Raw genomic sequence first — 26,128 nt, forward strand, 5'->3', positions numbered from 1 at the left:
GGCTGATTTATTTTGATTTTCCCATGATGTCAAGCAAAGAGGCACTGAGTTTGAAGGTAGGCCTTGAAATACATCCACGGGTACACCTCCAATTGACTCAAATGACGTCAATTAGCCTATGAGAAGCTTCTAAAGCCATGACATCATTTTCTGGAATTTTCCAAACTGTTTAAAGGCACAGTCAATTTAGTGTATTTAAACTTCAGACCCACTGGAATTGTGATACAGTGAATTATAAGTGAAATAATATGTCCATAAACAATTGTTGGAAAAACTCGTTTTAATGACTCCAACCTAAATCTATGTAAACTTCCGAATTCAACTGTATATAATATCTATGAAATAATATTTCAGGGTTTTTTACTCATGCACCCAAAGGCTGTTGTCCCCAACTGCATGCCAGTATGTTGCAATAATAGCAAGACACTCACTGGGAGTCAGTTCTGTACATGAACCGTTTTACTTCCATATACTTCCCATGTCAGCATCCCTCACCCTTGGTTTGATCAATGGATTACAGCCCTTGAAATCAGGGAATATTTTTCACCCTTGAGGCATGAGTAACAGTCTTTCACCTTTAATCCCAGAGGGTGACGTGTAAAGATCAATTACAGTCAGAAACTCCATATCTCCTGTTTTGCAGTCTAAACACATGGGAAGGTTTTGGAGGTGACGAGGGGTCTCGTATTTTTCCCAGATTAATTTCTAGGAGTTTACAGATTTATACAGCAGAAGTGTTAATCAACCATCTCGAGCTATACAACCTTTGTTGTCATCAAACTCACGCGTGAATTCTGATTTGCTGCTCCAATCGTGAACGATTCATTTAGCTGGTTTAGAATAGAACAGGAATCCTCCCTGGTGCGAGTGGCGGACAGACAGTCATGCAGATACACTGTTAGTAGGGCGACATGACTGGATAACGATGAGCGATATTTCATGATAATCAACCAATTAACAAAATAATAAATAGGTAGCTAGGTAGGTAACGTGAACCGCGGTGTTTTCCGCATTAATGTAAAGATGGCGAGAGTGCTTTATAACTTGCTCATGTTTACAATCGGACTCACGCTGAGGATCCGAGTTTTGGGGTATTGGTCGTTGATATACGGTTATTGTGCCCTTTGCACTGCCGTAGCGCTGCTGAAACTTTGGTGGAACATAATTTTAAGGCCGTCAACAACCTTCCAGTGGGGAATTCGCGAAACACCCCCTGCATGCCTGAACGACACGTCCTTGGGAACGCACTGTTATGTTAGAATAAAGGTAAAGTACCGCAGGTGAAAATACGACTATTTGGGATTAGGAAATAGCCTTTTGTGTTCATGAGAGGTCTGCATAGGTCATTTTGTATGCGCCTAGCTTGCCTGTAGCGTTGAAATCAGAAATAAATCAAAATAGGCCTTCAGGCTACATGCAAATCGTGGGCGCATATGTTTATTTTTGGGGGGTATTTCAGAGAAACGTTATGCAGGTATAAGATGTTCAGTGTCGGTAGGCTACTGTTATTAATGTCTGCGCTCAACTCTGAGGTAGTGCTGAAAAGAGCTCCATAGGAGCAGCAGCAGCAGTTATATTATCCTGTTGTGATTCGTGACAAATATCACGATTTCATGTGAGTACGGAGAATGGAGGTATGCTAAACTGTAAATTCTCCTTTTTATTTTTGTTTAAGTATTTATTTATTTATGAAGACAATATCCCTCGTAGGATTCACATAGCATAAAATGCATAGTCATAATAAGAATGTGACAGTTCAGCTGTAAGAATAATATATGTTACTTGAAATCCAAAGTAACTGTGGGATTTAACTTGGTCAGTAAGTAGCCTAGCTATATTTTGCCAGAATAAACTTGAGCTGTGTATCTGGGGATTTTAGGATACTGTGATGTTGTTAAATCAGAAATTAGATACTGAAAAAAATATGTCTTGGTTGTAGAATCGAAGGACCATTTGAGAGTTTGAGTGATGAAGGATAGACAGAGGATCTCGAAATCACTGAGCAAGAAAACTTGGATGAACATAAACTAATGTTTTTTTTTTCTTCTGACAATTGTGCCTATATTATGTGCCAAATGTTAAGACAAGAAATGGCCCATTTGCGATTTTGACTTGATTTCAATAGGCATAGGCTACAGATTAAAATCTGGGTTTATGAATGTAATTACATTTTGCCATGGTTTTCTTGGATAAAGGCAGGTAACCTATAGCCCATGATAGGCCTACATCTCAATTCAGATAGTCTACAGTAGCCTAGTCAAGATGTAGGTAAAATGTAAACTGAACGATTTAGCAGCTTGCTTAGTTCAAATGAACAGACTCATTTATTCAACATGAATAGCGAGGTGATTAAGAGTGCTTGTGTTTCCCAATAGCCTGCTGGAATAGGCTACTGAGGATGGGGGGGTCATAATTTCAATCACTGAATTAAATATTATGTATATGAACTGAATATGCTTGTCAACAACAGCCAGTGTTTATTTTTTAGAATTGGTTTTACCTGTACCCTAATCTGACTGCTGTTACTGTCAATCTAATGCGTTCCAACAACTGATAGGCAATTGAAATAGAGCTTTGATTATTTCCAATTTAATCAACTTAAAATGTCCATGAATAACTGCATAATAACACAAGGCTACAACAACAATAAACTGAAGTTAAAGGATCTTTATTAAATTGGTTTGCCAGCTCCAGGTAGGCTACAGAAGTGGAACAAATTGATTTGCAATGACTCCAGTCATGGTAGACTACAACGACATATACATTTATACACTAGTTGATGGCCAACAGAGGCAAATGTATAATTCTTCACATTTAGCCTAATGTCAGTTTCATTGAGGTCACAGTGAAATATATATACTTTTAAGACAAATCGAATCAAATGTTTTTGGTCACATACTTTGGTCGCATATTTGGTCATATACACATATTTAGCAGATGACCACAGCGCATTGGCTGGAGGTGGGACTTACAACGAGCAAGTGATAGAGATGTCTCTGATTGGTTAGAAATGGAAGGGTGATTGACTGAGGAGATGTTGGGCATTCTAACTAAAGGGACAAATTAGAGATGTATAAAGACTTACCATGACTGACTGCATGACCATGCGTGCCCAAAATGTGTTGTATAGATTTGCACTCAATAACAAAGGGCAGCAAGGGCAGACAGTCACCGAGAGGGATGACATGAAGACTTGTGGTCATCCAGCGAGGCAGAGACGTAAACCAGACGGGCGACTGGTCCAACAGATGTCCTGTCTCTTGGTGCAGCTGGCTGCCTCGTCACAAAGGTGCATGAGGTCACCAGATCAGGGCATGTGCCATGGCGGGAGCCAGTTTAGGCTGTAAGGCTGTTCTAGAAGGTGGGAGAAACAGGATGCAGTGAAGGCTTGTAAGGCCCCCCAGCAGAGGAGCAGGAGTCATCTTGACCCCCGGCATGGTGTCAACTGAGGACACCAGGACTGGAGACATCAGGGCTGCAGTGGCAGAGCTCGGCAAGGACCCTGGGACTGGATACTTTGGTGACTGGATCCACAAAGTAGCAATGGGTGGTGGCCACCGGACAGTCCGGACACGGGCAGAGGGACGAGGTGAAGGCCCTGGATCAGGAGGTCAGGCTGCAGCAGGAAGACCAGACAAGGCCCCGGGACTGCAGATGGCAAGGTCACAGGTATCAACAAAGGTTTCAGGACCGGAGATCGCAGGGCCGTAGCAGAGCTCAACGCGAGCCTCCGGACTGAAGATGGCGATCCCGCCCATCAGCGACAGGAGAGGCCCCCAGGACGGGCTGAAGTCGGCTGGATCTCCACAACAGCAAGGGGCGGCGATTTCAGGATAGCAGCCAGCCAGAACCCCACGGCAGCTACAGGAGAGGGCTGCGCGTCAGGAACTGAGATCAACTGGATCCCCACAGCGGCAATAGTCAGAGATCTCAGGACAGGAGACAGCTGCACACCTAAAAGAGAGTGAGAAAAATACCCAAAGGTGGGAGAAGCTGGAACCCTAGTGCAGGAGAAACTGACTGATTGTTGCCCAGAGCTGTTGACTTGAGCCTGACAGAGCTAGTGATTTGGGGCCTGACTGGGCTACAGATTGTGAGCTACGGGATGTCATATCTATCAGGACAGAAAGCATGGGGCCTACTGGGATAGGAAATTGGGGATCTAATTGTTGATTAAGACAGCCCCCCCCCTTCACCTCTCCGATTTGGAGAGTTTGGGAGACATCAAAGTGGAAGATCCATTTCGGTTGAATGCATTGTTAGGCAACTGAATAGGTATCCCCTTTCCCTAGGGGATCAAGGAACTGAGGGCTAAGATGCTCTGGACCTACTGCAGCTATTGACTGAGGACCTAGTAGGGCAGAGGGTGAGGTTTCTCCTACGACAGGATACTGAACACCTCGGACTCCCAAGGCAAGAGCTAGAGGTACACAGTTCGGAGGGACTAGCAAGAACCCCAAGGCTAAGACCAGCAGGGACTGTAAGCATTTCACTGTAAGGTCTACACCTGTTGTATTCAGCGCACGTGACAAATAAACTTTGATTTGACAGCAGACACAGACTGAGCTACTGCAGCAGAGACTGGAGGGGTTCCCAGGGAGGGGCAGGGAGACATCTTTGGACAGCAGCAGGCTGGACGTCGAAGGTAAGACTAAGCAGATCCCACCAGGAAGGGATGGGAAAGGTCTGAGTGGCAGGGCTGGACTTGGCGCCTACAGCACCTGCATTATGGACCAACTGACATTCGGAGGTGTCAGATGGAGTAGGAGTAGGCTTCTCCCTCTGGGTGATTCTGGCAGCTCCTCCATACTTTGAGAAGTCTGTAAGTTTTCCTCCTCGACAACAATCAGGGATGTGAGGATTTATCTTGGGTCCAGAACAGGGGTCTGCAAAACCTCTGTCCCTGGAGAAGACTGTAGAACCACTGGACCTCGTTCTGGTGCTTCTGTTGCATGACAATCTCTGAGATGATGTCATCGACTTCTTGGACAGCTTGGTTGCACAAGTCCCTGTTCTCCCCCTCTGAGACTTCTTTCAGTTGTTAAAGGAGAGAACTGTTGAAGGGCTGGCTGAGCCGGTCATGTGATAACTGGCAGGGTCCATCAGGTTCAGGTGGGTACTGGCGACATTGATTGGGTGGACTGTAGGAACCTTCCATCTTCCTGACTGCTTCAATAAGCTCATTAATCTCGTCACGCTGGCTGTGTAAACGCAGACAGTGTTGTCACTGGCGGTCCATGCTCTGCTCAACGCTAAAACTTGGTGCAACTTGGTGCTATTCACAGTGTCCACTTGTCTTCACTGCAACTCACTAGCTAGAAGTGGGACTTACAACGAGTAAGTGACCGAGAATGTCTCTGGTTAGAAAAAGAAGGGTGACTGATAGAGGTCGACCGATTATGATTTTTTTCAATGCCGATACTGATACCGATTTATTGGAGGACCCACCAAAAAAAGCCGATACCGATTAATCTGCCGATTTTTAGATTTAAAAAAAATGTATAATTGTATTTGTAATAATGACAATTACAACAATACTGAATGAATACTTATTTTAATTTAATATAATAAATAAATAAAATAAATTTAGCCTCAAATAAATAATGAAACATGTTCAATTTGGTTTAAATAACGCAAAAACAAAGTGTTGGAGAAGAAAGTAAAAGTGCAATATGTGCCATGTAAGAAAGCTAACGCTTAAGTTCCTTGCTCAGAACATGAAAACATATGAAAGCTGGTGGTTCCTTTTAACATGAGTCTTCAATATTCCCAGGTAAGAAGTTTTAGGTTGTAGTTATTATAGGACTATTTCTCTCTATGTGATTTTTATTTCATATACCTTTGACTATTGGATGTTCTTATAGGCACTTTATTATTGCCAGTGTAACAGTATAGCTTCCATCCCTCTCCTCGCTCCAACCTGGACTCGAACCAGGAACACATCGACAACAGCCACCCTCGAAGCAGCATTACCCATGCAGAGCAAGGGGAATAACTATTCCAAGTCTCAGAGAAAGTGACGTTTGAAACGCTATTAGCGCGCACCCCGCTAACTAGCCATTTCACATCGGTTACACCAGCCTAATCTCGGGAGTTGATAGGCTTGAAGCATTGCGAAAAGCTGCTGGCAAAATGCACGAAAGTGCTGTTTGAATGAATGCTTACGAGCCTGCTAGTGCCTACCATCGCTGTCAGACTGCTCTATCAAATCATAGACTTAATTATAACATAATAACACACAGAAATACGAGCCTTAGGCCATTAATATGGTAGAATCCGGAAACTATCATCTCAAAAACAAAACGTTTATTCTTTCAGTGAAATACCGAACCGTTCCGTATTTAATCTAACTGGTGACATCCATAAGTCTAAATATTCCTGTTACATTTCACAACCTTCAATGTTATGTCATAATTATGTAAAATTATGGCAAATTAGTTCGCTAAGAGCCAGGCTGTCCAAACTGTTGCATATACCCTGACTCTGCATGCAATGAACGCAAGAGAAGTGACACAATTTCACCTGGTTAATATTTCCTGCTAACCTGGATTTCTCTTAGCTAAATATGCAGGTTTAAAAATACATACTTCTGTATATTGATTTAAAAAAGGCATTGCTGTTTATGGTTAGGTACACATTGGAGCAACGACAGTCCTTTGCAGTGCGAATGCGCACTGCATCGATTATATGCCACGCAGGACACGCTAGATAAACTAGTAATATCATCAACCATGTGTTATAACTAGTGATTATGATCGATTGATTGTTTTTTATAAGATAAGTTTAATGCTAGCTAGCAACTTACCTTGGCTTCTTACTGCATTCACGTAACAGGCGCCCACCTCGTGAGGCAGGTGATTAGAGAGTTGGACTAGTTAACTGTAAGGTTGCAAGATTGAATTCCTGAGCTGACAAGGTAAAAATCTGTCATTCTGCCCCTGAACAAGGCAGTTAACACACTGTTCCTAGGCCATCATTGAAAATAAGAATGTGTTCTTAACTGACTTGCCTAGTTAAATAAAGATTAAATAAAGTTTTTTTTTAAATCGGCAAAATCGGCGTCCAAAATTACCGATTTCCGATTGTTATGCAAACTTGAAACCGGCCTTAATTAATTGGCTATTCCAATTAATCGGTCAACCTCTAGTGACTGACTAATGGGCTGTTGGGCATTCTGACTAAAATGACAAACTAGAGGGCATGGACACATACCATAACTGACTGCTTGGCTGTTTTTACAGATACAGTAAACTACAAGTCCATGCAGATGAACAAAAACCGAAGAAATGAATTCGCACTTTACTCAATGGTTTGACCATAAAAACAACCTATTCTACAAACCATTAAAACATGCATTTACAATAATTTGAATAAAATTGGCTATAAATGTCATTGACAGATTTCATAATATACAGAATGCTTCATACTGGAATGACCAGAAGGCAGGCCAGCGCTGTGTTTATGCGATGGCCCTGCTCTGTCCCTGTTCTCTCCCTGTTTTACAGCGCCATAAAGCACACAGCGATGTTTGAGGATGAGAGGTTTATGTCACAGAGAGTAGACAGTATCTTCGTCCTAAATGACACCATATTCCTTACATAGTGCACTATATATGGAATAGGGTGAAATGCAACTAAGTTGCTCTGGATAACAGCTTCTACTAAAATACTAATTTGGGGCAGAGAGCAGACAGTAACAACCTATGTGATAGAGGGCAGGGAAGTGATGACACGATATTATAGTGTGTCCCTGGTGACTGACTGACTGATCTGTCCTCTGTCTTTATTCTCAGGAGTCTGGTCTGAGGTTTCACTATGTTGCTGCTGGAGAGCGAGGGAAACCACTCATGCTGTTTTTGCATGGCTTCCCAGAGTTCTGGTAAGACTTCTAGACTACACACTGCATCTACACATTATATACACATATGGGGCCTGTGTCCCAACCAGGACACAGATTAAGCCTAGCCCTGAACTAATAGTCACTTTCAATAGAAATTCTTAATTTTTCTTGCTTTTTTTGTCCAGGAATATCTAGTCTTAATATAGACCAAACTAATTATATTGGTATTGCCTGTCAAGTCTTGTTCTTTTTATTTGTGTTTTTTTATAGTTAGAAAGCATTTTTGAAAGGAGCTCTGTTGTAAACTAACCAACCAGGTCCCCCATGAATCACCGACCCCTTACAATAGCCCACTGCTGTATCAACCTCATGCAACAGTATTCTATCATGGGTGTCCTATCAAAAACACATATTTTGACCAATGAGTAAAAATAATATGTTATGTAGATACTCCTCTAAGAAAATCAATGGTCCAAACCACATGTCTCTATCATAGTCCGGTCAAAAGTTATTGGAGTTTTTACCCTTGTAGGATAGGATGGCCGAGATTAGGGTGACTAAATCAATGGCCAGAGGTGGAGAAACAAGTGGTCCAAAATCTGGAAAATAGCTTTGAGTCAGCTAGGCTGAATGCTCTGTGAGAGACAAACTGACATGCTCACCGTTGAACTCATCTTCTTTCTTCTTGAATCCGGAGGACATAAAACAACGAGGTAAAATGGATATCGATTTTGAGACATGACATGTAGTATTTTCATATTTTAGTATTAATATTAATGTACAATTTATATTAATGTACAATTCCTGTTATTTTTTAACATTTCTGAGTAAAACAAGCATATCTTTGTGAAATGTCAACGGAGCACTGAGCGTACCAGACGCTTTTTTAAAATTTTCAAAGCCTTTTATATTTAATTTTTCTCGTGTGATGTTAATTTTGCGTTTTTTTGCGACCCGCGGACAGAACTTTGCAGAAGACGTCAAATCCTCGAAAGTCACTGCGAGAAGCGGTAGCGTTTAGCGCTCTGTCAAACAGCTCGGTGCTTATTATCGGATGTATTATCTAACGAAATCTGACTTTTCTGATATAATGATGTGTTACAGAAAGACCCCACTGAACGATTCGGAAAACATGAAGAATCATATTTGTCTTGGTAAAATTCCATCTGGGCAGAGTGAGTGGACACCCTACTCTATTATGTAACCAACGCGTTGACCTCTTCTCTACTGTACATTGCTACAGCATCATAAGAACGTATCTTAGTTGAAGTCTTCATACTACAGTATGGCCTGTATGGCTCAGTTGGTAAAGCCTGGTGCTTGCACTGGCAGGGTTGTCGGTTTGATTCCCGCGCCACCCAGTTGTAAAATGTATGCACACGTGACTAAGTTGCTTTGGATAAAAGTGTCTGCTAAATGGCATGTATGTTATACAGTGAGCTCTAAAAGTATTAGGACAGTGACACATCTTTTGATGTTTTGGCTTTGTACTCCAGCACTTTGGATTTGAATTGATACAATGACAGAGATTAAAGTGCAGACTGGAAGTTTTCATTTGAGGTTGTTTTCATCCATATCGGGTGAACCGTTTTGAAATTACAGCATTTTTTGTACATAGTCCTCCCATTTTTGGGACCAAAAGTATTGAGACAAATTCATTGATGTTTATTAAAGTCGTCAAAAGTTTAGTATTTGGTCCCCGATTCCAACAGTAGCACGCAATGATTACGTCAAGCTTGTGACTACAAAGTTTGTTTTGGTTGTGTTTCAGATTATTTTGTGCCCAATAGAAATTAATGGTCAATAATGTATTGTGTAATTTTGTCATCACTTTTATTGTAAATAAAAGTTTCGAAACACTTCTACATTCATTTGGATGCAACCAAGATTACAGATAGTTCTGAATGGATAGTTAATAATAATGAGTGATAAAGTTAGACACACAAATATCATAGCCGCCCCCACAAATGCTAATCTCCCTTGTTATTGTAGTGGTGAGAGGTTAGCATGTCTTGGGGATATGATATTTGTGTGTTGAACTTTTTCACTCATCATTATTCACTAAATATCAATCCCCCAAGACATGCTAAACTCACCATGACCAACTCCCCATAACAGGGGAGTTTAGCATTAATAAGCCTTTAACCACTTTAATACACAAGTGAATTTGTCCCCAATACCTTTGGTCTCCTGAAACGGGGAGGGGGGGGGACTATGTACAAAACGTTCTGTAATTTCTAAACGGTTCACCCGATTTATGGATGTAAATTAAATTGTATCATTTCCAATCCAAAGTGCTGGAGTACAGAGCCAAAACAACAACACATTTGTCTCTGTCCCAATACTTTTGGAGCTCACTGTGTATTATTAATGAACACTGCCTCACTGCCCATCTACTGTACAGGAATTCATGATGAACTCTCTGTGTATCCCAAATAGCACCCTATTCCGTATATAGTGCACTACTTTTGACCAGAGCCCTATGGGCACTGGCCTTTTGGGACATGACCTCTATCTCTGCCTTCCTAGCTGGACAGAAAGACTCTTTTACACTTACAACTTCCCCCTCTCAATTATTTCAGTGTTGAAAAAGTGCTAAACCACAGCTTCCCATATCACTCTGAAGAGAGAGAGGGTCTGGGGTGCGGGGGGTTGCTGTTTGAGATGTGGTTATGTGGAGGAACTGGAAGTGCCTGTGTTTATTTTAAACTTCTATATTCTGAGAAGTTGGGTTTCTCTGTTCTCGATGTATGTCCCAAATGACACCCTATTCCCTTGTGCACTACTTTTGACCAGGGCCCATAGGACTTTGGTTGAAAGCAGTGCACTACATAGGGAATAGGGTGTCATTTGGGACACCGCCCAGGTCTTATTCTGACTCATCAGAACCCCAGTCAGACCTTGTGGTCCTCCTCTATAGGGCTTTCAGTTCAGAGGAGAATCGGCCTCCAGTCCACCTCAGACAGGATCTTCAACCAGAGAGCTTTTCCTCTCCGCTGTGATGACATATATTATACAAAGGTGACCTTCACTCAGTTTGGAAGGGAAGAAGGGAAACTGAGTGCCAGTTGAAAAAATGCAGTTAAGGAATTATAAACTCTGTAGGTGTATTCAAGAGAGAAACACGGTTTATCTGTGAGTGGTTTTTCAACTGTGCGCTCTACTGAATGTCATCTCTTGATTGCAGTAGTGAAGATGGGGTTTAGTTATGAAATACTGTCCTGTGTGTGACCTTCCCCTGCCATTAAGACAAAGATGGTTCTTGTCTTCTCTCTCTCTCTCTCTCTCTCTCTCGTCTGTCCATCTGCCTCCAGGTTTTCCTGGCGCCACCAGCTGCGTGAGTTTAAGAGTGAGTTCCGTGTGGTGGCCGTTGACTTGCGAGGATACGGGGAGTCTGACTTGCCGTCATCCACAGAGAGTTACCGCTTTGACTACCTGGTCACCGACGTCAAGGACATTGTGGAATACCTAGGTAAGAGGGGAGAGTGGACGAACACGTCTTATCTCTCTAGACATAAGGAGACATGTGGAGACATGTGTATGTTGTATATATGATGGAAGATGAAACAAAACATGCCCTGATTCAGGGATGAACACTTTAGGGACCATGACTAGGGTGACACGGCCTGGTGTCCTGAGCTGAGTCAAAGTTTCTCATTGCAGCTATACTATGTGGATTGGACAGCCTGTGAACACCCCGTGGGCCCACAACACAGCAGGACATGACAGGCTTCCTCTGACTCATGTTGACTGACTATGGGTAGTCGTGCTGATACAGAATGCGCACACACACACACACACACACACACTACAGACCTGGAAGCACGGAGCACTCAGACTCTCCTCCATCTCTCCTCAGGTTACAACAGATGTTACCTGGTCGGCCATGATTGGGGAGGAACCATCGCTTGGCTGTTCGCCATCCACTACCCCGAGATGGTGACCAAACTCATCGTCTTAAACTGCCCCCATCCCTCTGTCTTCACCGGTAGGTCATTGTCCGTGCAGGCCCAGCCAATAATTGACATATACAGCCACTTAGGGCCCTGCAGCTGCTAGAAAGCACTCAACCCCCCAAAAACACCTGGTTATGGTAACTCTGCATTCACTGGTATGGGACCGAACTACCCCCACCCCTCTGTAAGCACTAGTATGTCATCACAATCCAAACTCAGAGTCTCAAACTGCCCAAATCCCTCTGTGTTCACTGGTACGTCCTACCATCCCCTCTGTGTTCAAGTTGAAGTTTCAACTTTAGTGCCTCAGAGGGAAATTTGTTTTGCAGCAATAGTCAAACATAAAAGCCATAACAAAATACATTGACAAATTGACATGGACTACATAGGCGAATACATAGGTGGGTAAACTGAATGCAATAGACTTAATACACCAATCGACTAGTCCCTGACCACGTCATTGTCCTGAACTGCTCCCATCCCTCACTGATACGTCATCACCAACCACCATCCTTAGATAAACAACAGATGAAACGACCTACTGTGTGTCACTAGTACAATTAGTAGTTCAATATGAATGGAGAGAAACCTCTTCCTCCTTGTGCTAATTAGAGAAAAATATGTTTGGCTCTGGGGGTTATTACCATGATTACCATCTTTAATTATAAGGTGTTATAACCTCGAAGTGTTTACTCCATTCATCTAGTAGCTCCTCAGTCTCCTTCCTTAAGGGGAGATGGAGGAGGTAATTATAGAGTAATGCTAATTATAGAGTAATGCTTTAACATGAGAGGACATGGGTGAAGAGGATACAGTGCATTCGGAAAGTATTCAGACGCCTTGACCTTTTCCACATGTTCTTACGCTGCAGCCTAAAATTGATTAAATCGTGTTTTTCCTCATCAATCTACACACAATACCCCATTATGACAAAGCAAAAACAGGTTTGTATACATTTTTGCATGTGTATTAAAAATGGAAATCTTACATTTGCATAAGTATTCAAACCCTTTCCTCAGTACTTTGTTGAAGCACCTTTTGCAGCGATTACAGCTTTGAGTCTTCTTGGGCATGACGCTTCAAGCTTGGCACACCTGTATTTGGGGAGTTTCTCCCATTCTTCTCTGCAGATCATCTCAAGCTCTGTCAGGTTGGATGGGGAGCGTCGCTGCACAGCTATTTTTTAGGTATTTCCAGAGATCGGGTTCAAGTCCGGGCACTGGCTGGGCCACTCAAGGACATTTAGAGACTTGTCCCGAAGCCACTCCTGCATTGTCTTGGCTGTGTGCTTCGGGTCGTTGTCCTGCTGGAAGGTGAACCTTCGCCTCAGTCAGGTCCTGAGCGCTCTGGAACTTCAATGCTGCAGAAATGTTTTGGTACCCTTCCCCAGATCTGTGCCTCAACACAATCCTGTCTCGGAACTGTATGGACAATTCCTTCGACATCATGGCTTGGTTTTTGCTCTGACATGCACTGTCGACTGTGTTACCTTATATAGACAGGTGTGCCTTTTCAAATCATGTCCAATCAATTGAATTTACCACAAGTGGACTCTAATCAAGTTGTAGAAACATCTCAAGGATGATCAATGGAAACAGGATGACAAACTCAATTTCGAGTCTCATAGCAAAGGGTCTGAATACTTATGTCAATAATGTATTTCTGTTTTTAGCAATAACAAAAAAAACATTTTAAACCCTTTTTGGCTTTGTCATTATGGGGTATTGTGTGTAGATGAGGGGGGAAGTATTTAATCCATTTTAGAGTAAGGCTGTAATACAACAAAATGTGGAAAAAGTCAAGGGGTCTGAATACTTTCCGAATGCATGGCACTGTAGAGTGGATGTCACTGACCGACAGCCCATCCACAGCCCTTCTCTGTCCCTTGCAAATGCACTGTGCTGCATTTGTGTCTTGCCTAAATTGCACACTTGCAAGATGCCAAAGTCCATACTTGCATGCCATACATGCCAAAACTCTTGCTTCATTCTAAGTGTTATCCAAGTGTATATTTTGGAACTCCTTACTCTTGATTTCTTCTCATCCTCTTTTATTGATGTTGCATTATTTCCCTTCTCTTCTGTTCTTCTCTTCTGTTCTTCTCTCCTGTTCTCCTCTTTCTACCTCTATTCTCTCCGTCTCTCTTCTCTACGCTCCGCTTTCCTCCATGTTTCCAGATTATGCACTGCGTCATCCCAGCCAGCTGCTGAAATCCAGCTACTTCTTCTTCTTCCAGCTGCCTCGCTTCCCAGAGCTCATGCTCTCAATCAATGATTTTAAGGTGATGTGTGTGTGTGTGTGTGTGTGTGTGTGTGTGTGTGTGTGTGTGTGTGTGTGTGTGTGTGTGTGTGTGTGTGTGTGTGTGTGTGTGTGTGTGTGTGTGTGTGTGTGTGTGTGTGTGTGTGTGTGTGTGTGTGTGTGTGTGTGTGTGTGTGTGTGTGTGTGTGTGTGTGTGTGTGTGTGTGTGTGTGTGTGGAGAGGTAATGGTTGTGATGGCTGTTTCTCAAGGAGTCTGTGTATGGCAACAATTTATGGATTGCAGCTGTGATTTCATTGTAAATGGAGCAAAAAATATTTGCTACAATTGTTTTTTGTTATTGGCAAAAACATGATTGTTCTTCCTGGTAGCTATCATTAATAGACATATCTAACAATTATGGTGATCAAATTGATCAGGCCTAATAAATAAATAAATAATGCGTTCACATTTTTTCTTTGTTCCAAATTATAGGGAGAGAAACAGCAGTAAATCATTGTGTTGTGCCTAAGTCCTTCTCATTTGAGTGTAGGTCATCTCGCAGTAGTCAACACAACGACCATCCCATTTATAGTAACTGATCGTCTGATCTGTATTACTGTGATGGTGACATAAGGGACCTTGTCTGTGAGTGCCATCCAGATCAAATCACACCTTGAGCGCATCCACACACACACACACACACACACACACACACACACACACACACACACACACACACACACACACACACACACACACACACACACACACACACACACACACACACACACACACACACACACACACACACAGTTACTCACCCACCTAGTGTGTCTTTCTGTCCCCTCTGTATTATAGGCGCTGAAGGGCCTGTTCACCAGCCGTAGTACAGGGATTGGGAGGAAGGGTCGGTGGCTCACTGCAGAGGACATGGAGGCTTATCTCTACGCCTTCTCCCAGCCAGGGGCCCTGACCGGGGCCCTCAACTACTACAGGAATGTCTTCAGGTGAGGAAGATGATGAAATGATTCATTAGTGAGCTCTGTATTAGGATGTCTCCTGTGGGCATCCATACTTATGTAGGGCATGCACAAAGTGAACATGTCGAAGCTGACCATTGTTATTTTGCCTCTTCATTTTACCACAAGCACCCTCTAAAAATGTAAATCATTACTGCCCTCTTGTGTTGGAAATTATATCATCTGATACAATAGTATTGTACTTTCAGCGAGTTCCTCTTGTGAAAACTCAGTGGTCTATATAATGAGTCCCCTCACTTGCCAGTGGTACAGCAGTCTGGGAATCAGATGCACGATGAGAAATAATTGGTCTTGGAAGAATGTATTCTGTTTTTTGGTTTGTTTGTTTTCTATTTGTCTTTGACTCATTACAAGAGTCAACTTGTCAATGTAATTTCTCTCTTGTTCTTTCTCTCTCTCAACACCTTATGGGGATACACAATTCAGTCCCATTCATAATCCTAGTTTCCCTAACCCTTACTTTAACCCTAAATTTATCCTTAACCTTAACCCTAGCTCCTAACCCTATTCCATAATACTAACCTTAACCGTAAACCTAACCCTAGCTCCTAACCCTATACCTAATACTAACCTTAACCGTAACCCCCCTAGAAATAGCATTTGACCTTGTGGGGACTTTTGTTCATTTACTATTCGTGTGGGGACTTCTTGTCCCCAAAAGTATAGTTAAGCACGTCCACACCACACTGACCCATACAAACACACACAACATCAGAGAGTGCATGTTCTTGACATGGGAACTCAACGTGCATGGCTGACTTCACCATCTGCTCTGCTTCCTTAAAGCAGCCAGTCAGTGACTCTCAAAACAGAACCAAATATTTTGTTCTGCTCAGGGATTTTATAATAAGGATGTCGCTGACTTTATTATGAATTAGTCTGAGAAACGTGCTCTATAAATAAATTAATCAATTAGCCTCTCCAGAGATTACAACATAGGTTACAAGCACGTACGCTACCATTCAAAAGTTTGGGGTCACTTAGAAATGTCCTTGTTTTTGAAAGAAAAGCAAATGTTTTGTCCATTTAAAATAACATCAAGTTGATCAAAAATACAGTGTAGACATTTTTTATGTTGTAAATGACTATTGTAGCTGAAAACGGCAGATTTTTTTAATGGAATGTACCCCTATGCAGATAGAGGCTCATTATCATCAAATAATCACTCCTGTGTTCCAATGGCACGTTGTGTTCAAGTAATCCAAGATTATTATTTTAAAAGGGTAATTGATCATTATAAAACCCTTTTGCAATTATGTTAGCACAGCTGAAAACTGTTGTTCTGATTAAAGAAGCAATAAAACTGGCCTTCTTTAGACAAATTGAGTATCTGTAGCATCAGCATTTGTGAACACAGGAGTGATGGTTGCTGATAATGGGCCTCTGTGCACCTATGTAGATAATCCAGTTAAAAAATCAGCCGTTTCCAGCTACAGGATTCATTTACAACATTAACAATGTCTACACTATGTTTCTGATCAATTTGATGTTATTTTAATGGACAAAATACATGCTTTTCTTTCAAAAAACTAGTACATTTCTAAGTGACCCCAAACTTTTGAACGTATGTGGTGTATGTTTAAAGCATGAACATATAGTACTGTGGGCGAGGCCTACATCATGTGATTGAAGGTCCGCGTTGAACCATGCTTTTCAGTTTATTTACAGTTTATTTCCTGAATTTACTTAAATGGAATTGACCTCAACCCATATAAGCTCTATTGTTAATACTTTCCACAGCTCCCTCCCACTGAGCCAGAATGATGTCAAGTCTCCAGTGTTGTTGTTGTGGGGTGAGAGGGATGCCTTCCTGGAGCAGGAGATGGCTGAGGCGTGCAGGGTCTACATCCGGAACCACTTCCGACTCAACATCATCTCTGGAGCCAGCCACTGGCTACAGCAGGACCAGCCTGACATCGTCAACACACTCATTTGGACCTTCCTCAAAGAGGGAGAGGGGCGCAAAACGCACAGGAACTGAATCTAGCTAGGCTTGCGTCCCAAATGGTACTCTATTCCCTTTATAGTGTACTACTTTTGACCAGGGCCCGGGTCAAAAGTAGTGCACTATATAGGGGAATAGGGTGCCATTTGGGATGTAATCCTAGAACGAGGCCTCCTCCCTCTCTCCGTCACTCCCTCCCACCCTCTGTCCCCACCAGCCACTCCTACCACTGGAAGCCTAGAATATGCCTGTGAAAAACCAACCAACATAACGATAATGCAATCATTCTTTAAATCTTTACACATTTCAGCTATTTTTTAAGATGTCAAAAGTGAAAGAGGAAAAAAGCACATTTTATTGAGAGGACACTGAGTAGTACAGTAGTATGTTTGACGCATATTAAATACGTTTCTGCACATGACATCCGCCTTAAAGTTTGTAGGTTACAACATTACAAATGTGTGGCAAAATCTCCTTGTGAGTTTGTATTGTGTTGTGCCTTTTAATGTAATGTTGTATAATGTTTTGCAGCGTTGTAAAGTTGTGCCATGTCTTCTGAGGTTGAGCTATGGCATTTGTCTGCTGTATGTGTCACTGGATTGCTCCTCTCACAATCCTTTGGGATCCCTCTTGTCCCACACCTTGTCTTCATCCCAAATGGCACCCTATTCCCTTTTTAGTGCACACTTGTACAGGGAACAGGGTGTCATTTGGAACGAAGACCCTCTCTATCAGGTAGTGTTGTGTTGTCTTACTGAAAATATTATTTTTGTAAAAAAAAAAAGAATGTTTGTTCAGTTATTTGAGAATGTTGTTCATTATGAGATTCCTGTATAGAACAACAGTGACGGTTAAATATTGTACACTTTTTTTTTTGTATCTATTCCTTTCTCTGAAATCCACTGAGCCAGGTCTGCACCATTTTGTTTTTTAAGCAGCAAATAAACTATCATGTGAAGCCTGGAGAGCCATTGTCAATCTTTTCATCTGACAGTCCTGACCTACAGATTTACAAATGGACAGATACAACCTGTCCTAATTTGCATGCCTGCTGTCATGCTATGTCATTATACTTGAACAGTGGTTCCCAAAATTTTTATAGTCCCGTACCCCTTCAAACATTCAACCTCCAGCTGTGTACCCCCTCTACCACCAGGGTCAGCACACTCTCAAATGTTTTTTGACATCATTGTAAGCCTGCCACACACACACACACACACACACACACACACACACACTATAATGATACATTTATTAAACACAAGAATGAGCGTGAGTTTTTGTCACAACCCGGCTTGTGGATAGTGGCAAAGAGCTCTTATAGGACCAGGGCACAAATAATAATAGAATAATAATCAATCATTTTGCTCTTATTTAACCATCTTACATATACAACTTTATTTGTTAATTGAAAATTGTGAATCACAATTTTATTTGGCGTACCCCCGACGGCATTGGGAATACCTGTACTAGAACATGATTATAGTTATGGAGCATAGCTTGGTTCATGCCGCGTTCAGAACGACTGGGAACTCAGGAAAATTACGAGGTCAAATCATGACGTCAGTGTTCCTCAGGTAGGAAAGACAGCTCTGGAAAGAGTTACACAGATATTATATATGGAATAATCAGGATATATTGTATAAAAATACCTCTCTGCGTTTTAGAATATTGGTTCCAAAATAATATCCTATTGGTGAGCCAACTGGTAAATGCAGAGGGTCTTTTACTCAGTTATAAAGAATTCTTATCACTTTACAAGGTCCCTGTAACACCTAAAGATTTTGCCATGGTTTTAGATGCCATTCCCTCAGGTGTTGCTGTTATTCAGGAACATGTCAAGACCTGACCCTCAGAGCCTACCTTCTATTGACCCTGTTGACTCATCAGTAGGAAAGATTTGTTTCTCTTTTGGTCCATTCAACAACAGAGCGATACGAACCTTGTTTCAGCAGGATGTTGTATCTATACCTTACGTCATACCTTATTGGAATGGATTTATTGATAATATCTGTTGGAAAAAAGTTTGGATGTTGCCACACACATACCTACTTGTTAACAAAATTAAGGAAGTTTCCTTTAAAATTATTCATAAATATTATCCTGCCAACCACTATATGAAGAAGTTTAAGGAAAACATCAACTCAAATTGCTCCTTTTGTAATGACCACCCAGAAACAGTTGTGCATCTTTTTTGGCATTGTATGCATGTAAGAAAACTGTGGCAAGACATGAGTAGGTTTATAATTGAACACATTTATGAAGATTTTACACTATTGTGGAGAGATGTACTGTTTGGATTCTTTACATACAATAGAAATAAGCGGAATCATTTTTATGTAATTAATATCATTACTCTTTTGGCCAAATTACATATACACAAATGTAAATTTACAAACAGAAAACCACATTTTCGTACCCTACAAAAAGAAATTGAACTGTATTTTAAGACGGTTAAATGCTCTACTAACAAAAAAGCTGTTAGAATTGTAAGTATATGCATGTCCCTTAAGGTCCTTGTGTAATTGTAATGTGATATTGTACCCCAAAGCTCGATTGTCTATTGTTTCTAATCTATGTATGCTTGTGTTCCCTCATGTGCTTTATGTATTGATTTGATATTAATAAAATAAAAAAAATATATATATTTTTTTTAATGCTCTGGAAAGAGTTCTGGGTTTCCTAGTTGCAATTGCGAGTTGGATGACGGTTCAAATCAATTTTCCCAAACGATAATATCTGGAGTGGAATAGTTTCAAACACGTGGTTTACATGTGTTTAATGCCATTTGCTATGTTCCAGACATTATTATGAGCCTTTCTCCCCTTAGCAGCCTCATGTGGTATATATACTACGTTAACTGTTTTATTTAATTTATTTGTTAGGAGAGATCGAATGCAATATGAGCATTTACTACAAACAGTATGACATTTAGGACCCGTTTTTAATTCGTGCATATTAATGTATTTACGGTCAAAATACCTCCTTTTGCATACGTCATTGGGGTGGGAAGCACAGTCAGTCGGAGAGCACAGCAAGCGTGCTAATTGCAAATAATTGGAATTGAAATGGTGGCTATGAATTAACAAATATCTTTGTTTCTGTCGAGTGCTGACGCAAACTCTTACTCAGTGACTGGACCATATTGAGTTCTTATGGCTGTATGAATCGACAGATATTTTATAGGCTCGTTTTTTGTGATTTTTTAGGAGCTGCCTACTCACTGTTTTTGTTCCTCTGAGATAGATGGCGTCTATTTCAGTGACGTAGGGTAGCCATCTAACTGTTTTGACAGCTGAGGGAAACAACTATATGTTATTATTAATTATTAATGTAGCTATTACCATGCAATTAAAAAGGGTGTGATTTGCGTTTGATAGTAGCTAAGTAAGTGGGAATTTCACGAAATTACAGTTTAAAAAAAATCTGATAAAGCTAGCTAGCCTATTCTTGAGGTGACATTGAAATAGTGCCGTTAGGATCTCTGAGGTGTCTACTACAAAACTGGATCAATGAGTTAGCCAGGTAAATTGCACTATTGTAAAGTGACTGTTCCACTGGATGTCATAAGGTGAATGCACCAATTTGTAAGTCGCTCTGGATAAGAGCGTCTGCTAAATGACTTAAATGTAAATGTAAATGTAAATTGCTGAACTTTTTATTTATTTATTTTAGATAAGCTTGAAATGGGCATGGTCTAATTCACTTAACAACCAAAACACATCTACGTTTTGCTTTTTTAATGAGCCAGAATGTCGATAGTTATTTCTGATTTGTTTATTGAAGTTAGCTGGCTAACTCATTGAACCTGCTTTGTAGTATACCCCTCTGACCTTTGAGTTATACAAGAAGCTCATCTATGGCTAGGGAAAACACCTATGTCTGTTATTCGTGAAATATTAACTGAGTTTTATTACACTTCTTTGTGTTTGATCTTCTCTCCTTCTGTCCTCCTACTTTGAGCCTAGGTGTGATGAACTGCCCCAATCTTGTGGGTTTTTAGGAGAGACATCAAACTTGTTGTTTGGGAGCACACAACTACTATGATCAACACAGAGGCAATACGAGAATTTGAAGCCAAAGGAAGAAAATCCAGAAGCAATCTTAAGAAATGCTTAGCTTCTGCATTGTCTGCAGACCTCAACAGGTAATGATTAACACTGTTTATGGACACAGAACCTTAGTCTATTTTCCAGTGAAGTCTAGTAAAAAACACATTCACTCTACATAAGGCGTTGTCAGGCAATTTACTTACTAGTAAAATATTCCCACACTCATTATCATATTAAGCAAAAAACTAAATTGCAGCCTACAGGGCATTGCACAGTAACAAAGTGACACTAAGACTGACATACATTTGAATGTAAAAAAAAATCTAACAAAAAAACAATGATTGCAAAGTTAACTCTATGCACAATGATTACTTTTAACAATTTCCACCGAAGATTTTACAAAACACATTCACCTGACCAATAGTGCAGATTCAAAGTTTGGTAGCAGAATGACAGCACAATCTGCCATTCTGTTACCAAACTTTGTATCTGGAGTCTGTGTCACTGTTACCGTTGAATTGTCCCTAGGGTTGGGGCGAATTCCATTTATTGACGATTTCCACTAGATAGCACAGCCACAAAGTCAAGATTATATAAAAATTCCTGGAAACAAAATTAACTTTTGGGTCTTGATTTAACATTAGGTAGGCATAAGGTATGCAGTGTGGTTCAGTTTAGGGTCACGGTTAGGTTTAAATAATCTTTTAAGAAAATACATTTTAGAAATAGGGTTTATGACTTTGTGGCTGAGGTAACTAGAGACGACCCAACTTCACCCTACTCCCCTGAGCTAAAACAAACATTTTCCTCTGGCTACCTGGTAGTAATAAGAACATTAGTACCCCCTGTTGGCAGGTCAGACACAGTGTTGCTCCTGCTGCTCATGACAGTCACACACAACAAGGGGTTATGGGAAATGGAACGACAAAGGAACATCATTTCCCATTTAACTCCTTGTATCATGGGTGACCCACTTCCCAGTCACTCTGATTATCTGCCTGAGCCCTGTAAAATGAAATGGCTACAGCAGCAGTAACACCACAGCTCATACATGCAACCCAGTTACTGTCTGTGTCCCAAACTGCACCCTATTCTCTTTATAGTTGCTACTTTTGACCATGACCCATAGGGCTCTGGTCGAAAGTAGTGCCCTACAAAAGGAATATTTGGGGGGGGGGGGCACGTACAACAGCAGCAGTAGCATGCAGTAGCATGCAGTAGGACAGCTCATACATGCTACCCAGCCACGGCCTTCCCTGGGGGCAATAAAATAGCCCAGTTCCAGTAGGCACAGAGGCAGTAGCTACAGTAGTACCACAGTTCTTATGGCCCATTTGGCTTGAGGCTGGCTGATTTCTGGGTCACCCACTTCAGACACAGCAATGGAAGTTAATTATGGTAGTTAGTGGTACAGGGGCAGAAGGAAGGACCAAGGATTCTATGCTGCTGACTTACCCAGATCAAGTCCAGTCAGCTTGATTTATATATAGTTAAGCAGGGTTGTAGGGTTTCTATGGTTGCCTTTGACCCCCCTACACTACTAACCATGCTATCCCCTTGATGATCCACCTCCCAAATGTACTGCTCTGCCTCCTAAAATGTAAATGTCTTCAGTTAAGAAATTAATTGTATCATTGTCCCTTTCCTATCCTTGCTCCACTGAAATTATTTTGTGTTGCAATGTGTTTATGTACTGCAGATGTGAACCACTCCTGTGTTGTGATTTCCCAGGCTGCTGCAGGAGGAGTTAGAGGCAGATGTCAGCCTGTGTACGGTGGGCTCCTGCGCCAGTTCCACCCCTCTCCTGGTTCACAGGGCTGTTCTCCTGGCCAGGGCCCCACAAATACTGAGGAGGGGTTCTCATCCAGACCCGAAGACCATCCAGCTAAACAACTATGACAGCACGGAGCTGAAGCAGTATATCAGGTACACTCCGAGTCAGAGTATATGTTATTGTTTTTACAGTTTCAGTACACTCACCAATCCATAGACGTATAATTACTAATGCTAGTTCTATGGTCCAATCATCCTTATGTAGGCCCTCTATTCTTACTCAAATAGACATCACAGATGCAAAAATATATTTGAATCTAAATCATTTAAGAGAGTGTTTCTTTGTAGATAATCTAACTCTGTCAATTAACATGATTGTTAGGTGGTGCTTAGCATGTAGTTTCTGTACTGTTGAATTACAGCCAGAGGGCGCCATACTCTCTTTTTTTTCTCCAGACCAAGATGCTGTAAATCAGCCATACTCGATGCAGACCCAGAACAGGTTCAATACGGACCGCTGGTCCTGACTTTTTTTAAATAGTCAGAACTCAGTCTTTGAACTTACTGCTGTTTAGAGCTGTAACCGTAGAATGCACAAGGTGCAATTTCAAAAGTTGATAGTGCATGGGGAGTTTTCCTCTTGTTATGTCATTCACTGACAGACCTTAGAGAGCTATTTATAACCTGTCAGAAATGTCCAGTTGATCAACTAGATAGCTGGTTAGTCTAATTTACCTATCTAAATCTTGTAGTTATCATGGCCAGATTAAGTGTTCAGGGGCCTCAACCCCAAGGAGGCCCCCTTTGTTTTTGTCAGGTATTGTAATTATTTTTACCTTTATTTAACTAGGCAAGTCAGTTAAGAACAACTTCTTATTTTCAATGACGGCCTAGGAACAGTGGGTTAACTGTCTTTTTCAGGTGCAGAATGACAGATTTTTACCTTGTCAGCTCAGGGATTCGATCTGGCAACCTTTCGGTTACAAGTCCAATGCGTGTATCTGCCGCCCTAGTGTGTAGAATTGCAGAAAATTAAGTTAAAATAGCAACATTTTCTCTCTGCCAACAAGAGGGGGTGTGAACAGTTTAGTGTCACATGGGTTGTGAAGTGGAGGTTTGTTACTACGCTGATTAATGCAATATCCATCTGGAACTTTGCCACATAGGAAATGTGCGACCGGACCTTCTCAAATAGTAGTAGAGTACTCCTGCTGTAAGTATTTTGTCAAGCAGATTATTAATAGAACGGTGTAATCTGATTATGAAGGCATTGTGAGATTATCTGATCATGTTAGTACTAATAGCATCCATCTGTAATATCAACATCAGGGTATGGATCCAGTGATACTCTCCATTAGGCATACTGTAGACTAGAGTCAGATCTGGCCCCAGCAGCAGCAGTATGGTCTACTGAGAGAGTACAACCAGCCTTTGATCTAATGCATTATGCTGCTAGCTCATTAGCAGGGTATTAATCAGGCCTTCAGAGCAGCAGCAGAGCAGACCATGTTGTGCCATGATGATGACTCTGGAATACTGTATATGTGGACACAAACGGCGTACAAACAAAGCCTGTTGGTAGATGTACAGTATATGTGTGAGAGCTCCTGGATTGGGACAATTCGCTCTTAATGGACCACATATTTGCTATGTTCATAACCATACCAATGTGTATACTTGCAAATCTTCTTTACTGGTAAACATGAGGTTGTAAGTAACAAAAAAATTCCCAGGACATAGACATATCTGATATGGGCAAAAAGCTTAAATTCTTGGATCCTTAATTAACGAGTCTGAATTAATCCACTACATTTATCATAGATCATCATTCCTGTCTATCATCCTTCATTGAGAACCTCTGAGTGCCAGTCCAACTATCTTCAGCAGCAGATATACACTCAGGGTCCAGTTTATTAGGTACACCACCCCATTCATGAAGATGGATCACTCCTACAGGCAGTGAGTCACGTGGCCGTGCCTTGCTGTATAAAGCAGGCAGACAGGCATCGAGGAATACAGTTAATGTTTGATTGAGCGTTAGGTCACTCATTTTGCCCATTCTAAGTGACTTTGAGTGCCCTATGATCATCGGTGCCATGTGCGCCGTATCCAGTATTTCAGAAATGGCCGCCCTCCTGGGCTTTTCACGCACAACCATGTCTAGGGTTTACCGAGAATGGTGCGACAAAGGAAAAAACATCCAGTCAACGGCAGTCCTGTGGGCGAAAACAGCTTGTTTATGAGAGGTCAAAGGAGAATGGCAAGAATCGTGCAAGCTAACAGGCGGGCCACAAACACACACATTACAGCACAGTACTTATTTATTTAGTACAACAGTGGTGTGCCAAACGGCATCTTGGAACGCACAACTCGTCAATCCTTGTCACGGCTGGGATATTGCAGTAGACGACCACACCGGGTTCCACTCCTATCAGCTAAAAATAAGAAGCTATTCCGGTGGGCACGCAATCACCAACACTGGACAGTTAAGGAGTAGAAAAAACATTGCCTGGTCTGACAAATCCCGGGTCCTGTTGCGTCATGCTGATGGCAGAGTAAGGATTTGATGAAAGCAGCAAGAGTCCATGGATCCGTCCTGCCTGGTGTCAACGGTACAGGCTGGTGGTGTACTGGTGTGGGGAATGTTTTCCTTGCACACATTAGGTCCAATTGAGCAACAATTGAACGCCACAGCGTAGCTGAACATTGTTGCTGACCAAACCCAATAGATTTTTTGGGGGATGAGATGGAACGTGCTGTTCGTACCGCCTTCCAATCTGTAGCAACTGTGTGAAGGCATCGCCTCATCGTGGACAACATCCCTGTGGAACGTTTCCGCCACCTTGTAGAATGCCCCGAATAATTCAGGCTGTTCTGGAAGCAAAGGGAGGTCCGACCCATTACTAGATGGGTGTACCTAATAAACTGACCTCTGTGTGTATATATTTGAACAGAACCGGTGTTTTGGTCTCATCAGACGCAGAAGAATCAGTTCAACTGCAGTGAGGTGAACGAACAGGCACTGGGCTGGGGGGCAGTGTGCTAGCTAACATGCACTGGGCTGGGGGGAAGTGTGCTAGCTAACAGGCACTGAGCTGGGGTGCAGTGTGCTAGCTAACAGGCACTGGGCTGAGGTGCAGTGTGCTACCTAACAGGCACTGGGCTGAGGTGCAGTGTGCTACCTAACAGGCACTGGGCTGAGGTGCAGTGTGCTACCTAACAGGCACTGGGCTGAGGTGCAGTGTGCTACCTAACAGGCACTGGGCTGAGGTGCAGTGTGCTAC

At 41.8% G+C, this 26,128-nt stretch overlaps 2 protein-coding genes across 9 annotated transcripts in view; both read left to right on the forward strand.

The window, feature by feature from the left end:
• The first annotated feature begins 650 nt into the window (after window positions 1-650).
• Window positions 651-17,974, forward strand: LOC124037117 (epoxide hydrolase 4-like). Its single transcript, XM_046351769.1, has 7 exons — window positions 651-1,266; window positions 7,793-7,878; window positions 11,154-11,311; window positions 11,699-11,827; window positions 13,973-14,076; window positions 14,893-15,041; window positions 16,815-17,974. The coding sequence occupies exons 1-7, from the start codon at window positions 1,024-1,026 to the stop codon at window positions 17,053-17,055; spliced, it is 1,110 nt and encodes a 369-aa protein (XP_046207725.1). The 5' UTR covers window positions 651-1,023; the 3' UTR covers window positions 17,056-17,974.
• Window positions 17,975-19,969: 1,995 nt separating this feature from the next.
• Window positions 19,970-26,128, forward strand: part of LOC124037895 (AP2-interacting clathrin-endocytosis protein-like) — a 45,434-nt gene continuing 39,275 nt past the window's right edge. For 2 of the 8 annotated variants that reach the window (XM_046353111.1, XM_046353117.1), the window contains exons 1-3: window positions 20,021-20,544; window positions 20,988-21,166; window positions 22,803-22,997. In XM_046353111.1, the coding sequence (XP_046209067.1) occupies window positions 21,063-21,166; window positions 22,803-22,997 (299 nt within the window). In that variant the 5' untranslated portion in view covers window positions 20,021-20,544; window positions 20,988-21,062. Of the gene's footprint in view, window positions 20,545-20,567; window positions 21,167-22,802; window positions 22,998-25,798; window positions 25,852-26,128 lie in introns of those variants that run through there. The other 6 variants (XM_046353113.1, XM_046353116.1, XM_046353112.1 and 3 more) reach the window with 6 other exon arrangements.

The sequence above is a fragment of the Oncorhynchus gorbuscha genome, linkage group LG06 (genome assembly GCF_021184085.1).
Source record: "Oncorhynchus gorbuscha isolate QuinsamMale2020 ecotype Even-year linkage group LG06, OgorEven_v1.0, whole genome shotgun sequence".
Taxonomy (NCBI): Eukaryota; Metazoa; Chordata; class Actinopteri; order Salmoniformes; family Salmonidae; genus Oncorhynchus; species Oncorhynchus gorbuscha.

Coding starts and splice junctions, on each gene's coding strand:
- LOC124037117 (XM_046351769.1), top strand. CDS start 1,024: ATGGCGAGAGTGCTTTATAACTTGCTCATGTTTACAATCGGACTCACG. Junction 7,879..11,153: donor CATGGCTTCCCAGAGTTCTG/GTAAGACTTCTA, acceptor ATCTGCCTCCAG/GTTTTCCTGGCGCCACCAGC. Junction 11,312..11,698: donor GGACATTGTGGAATACCTAG/GTAAGAGGGGAG, acceptor ATCTCTCCTCAG/GTTACAACAGATGTTACCTG.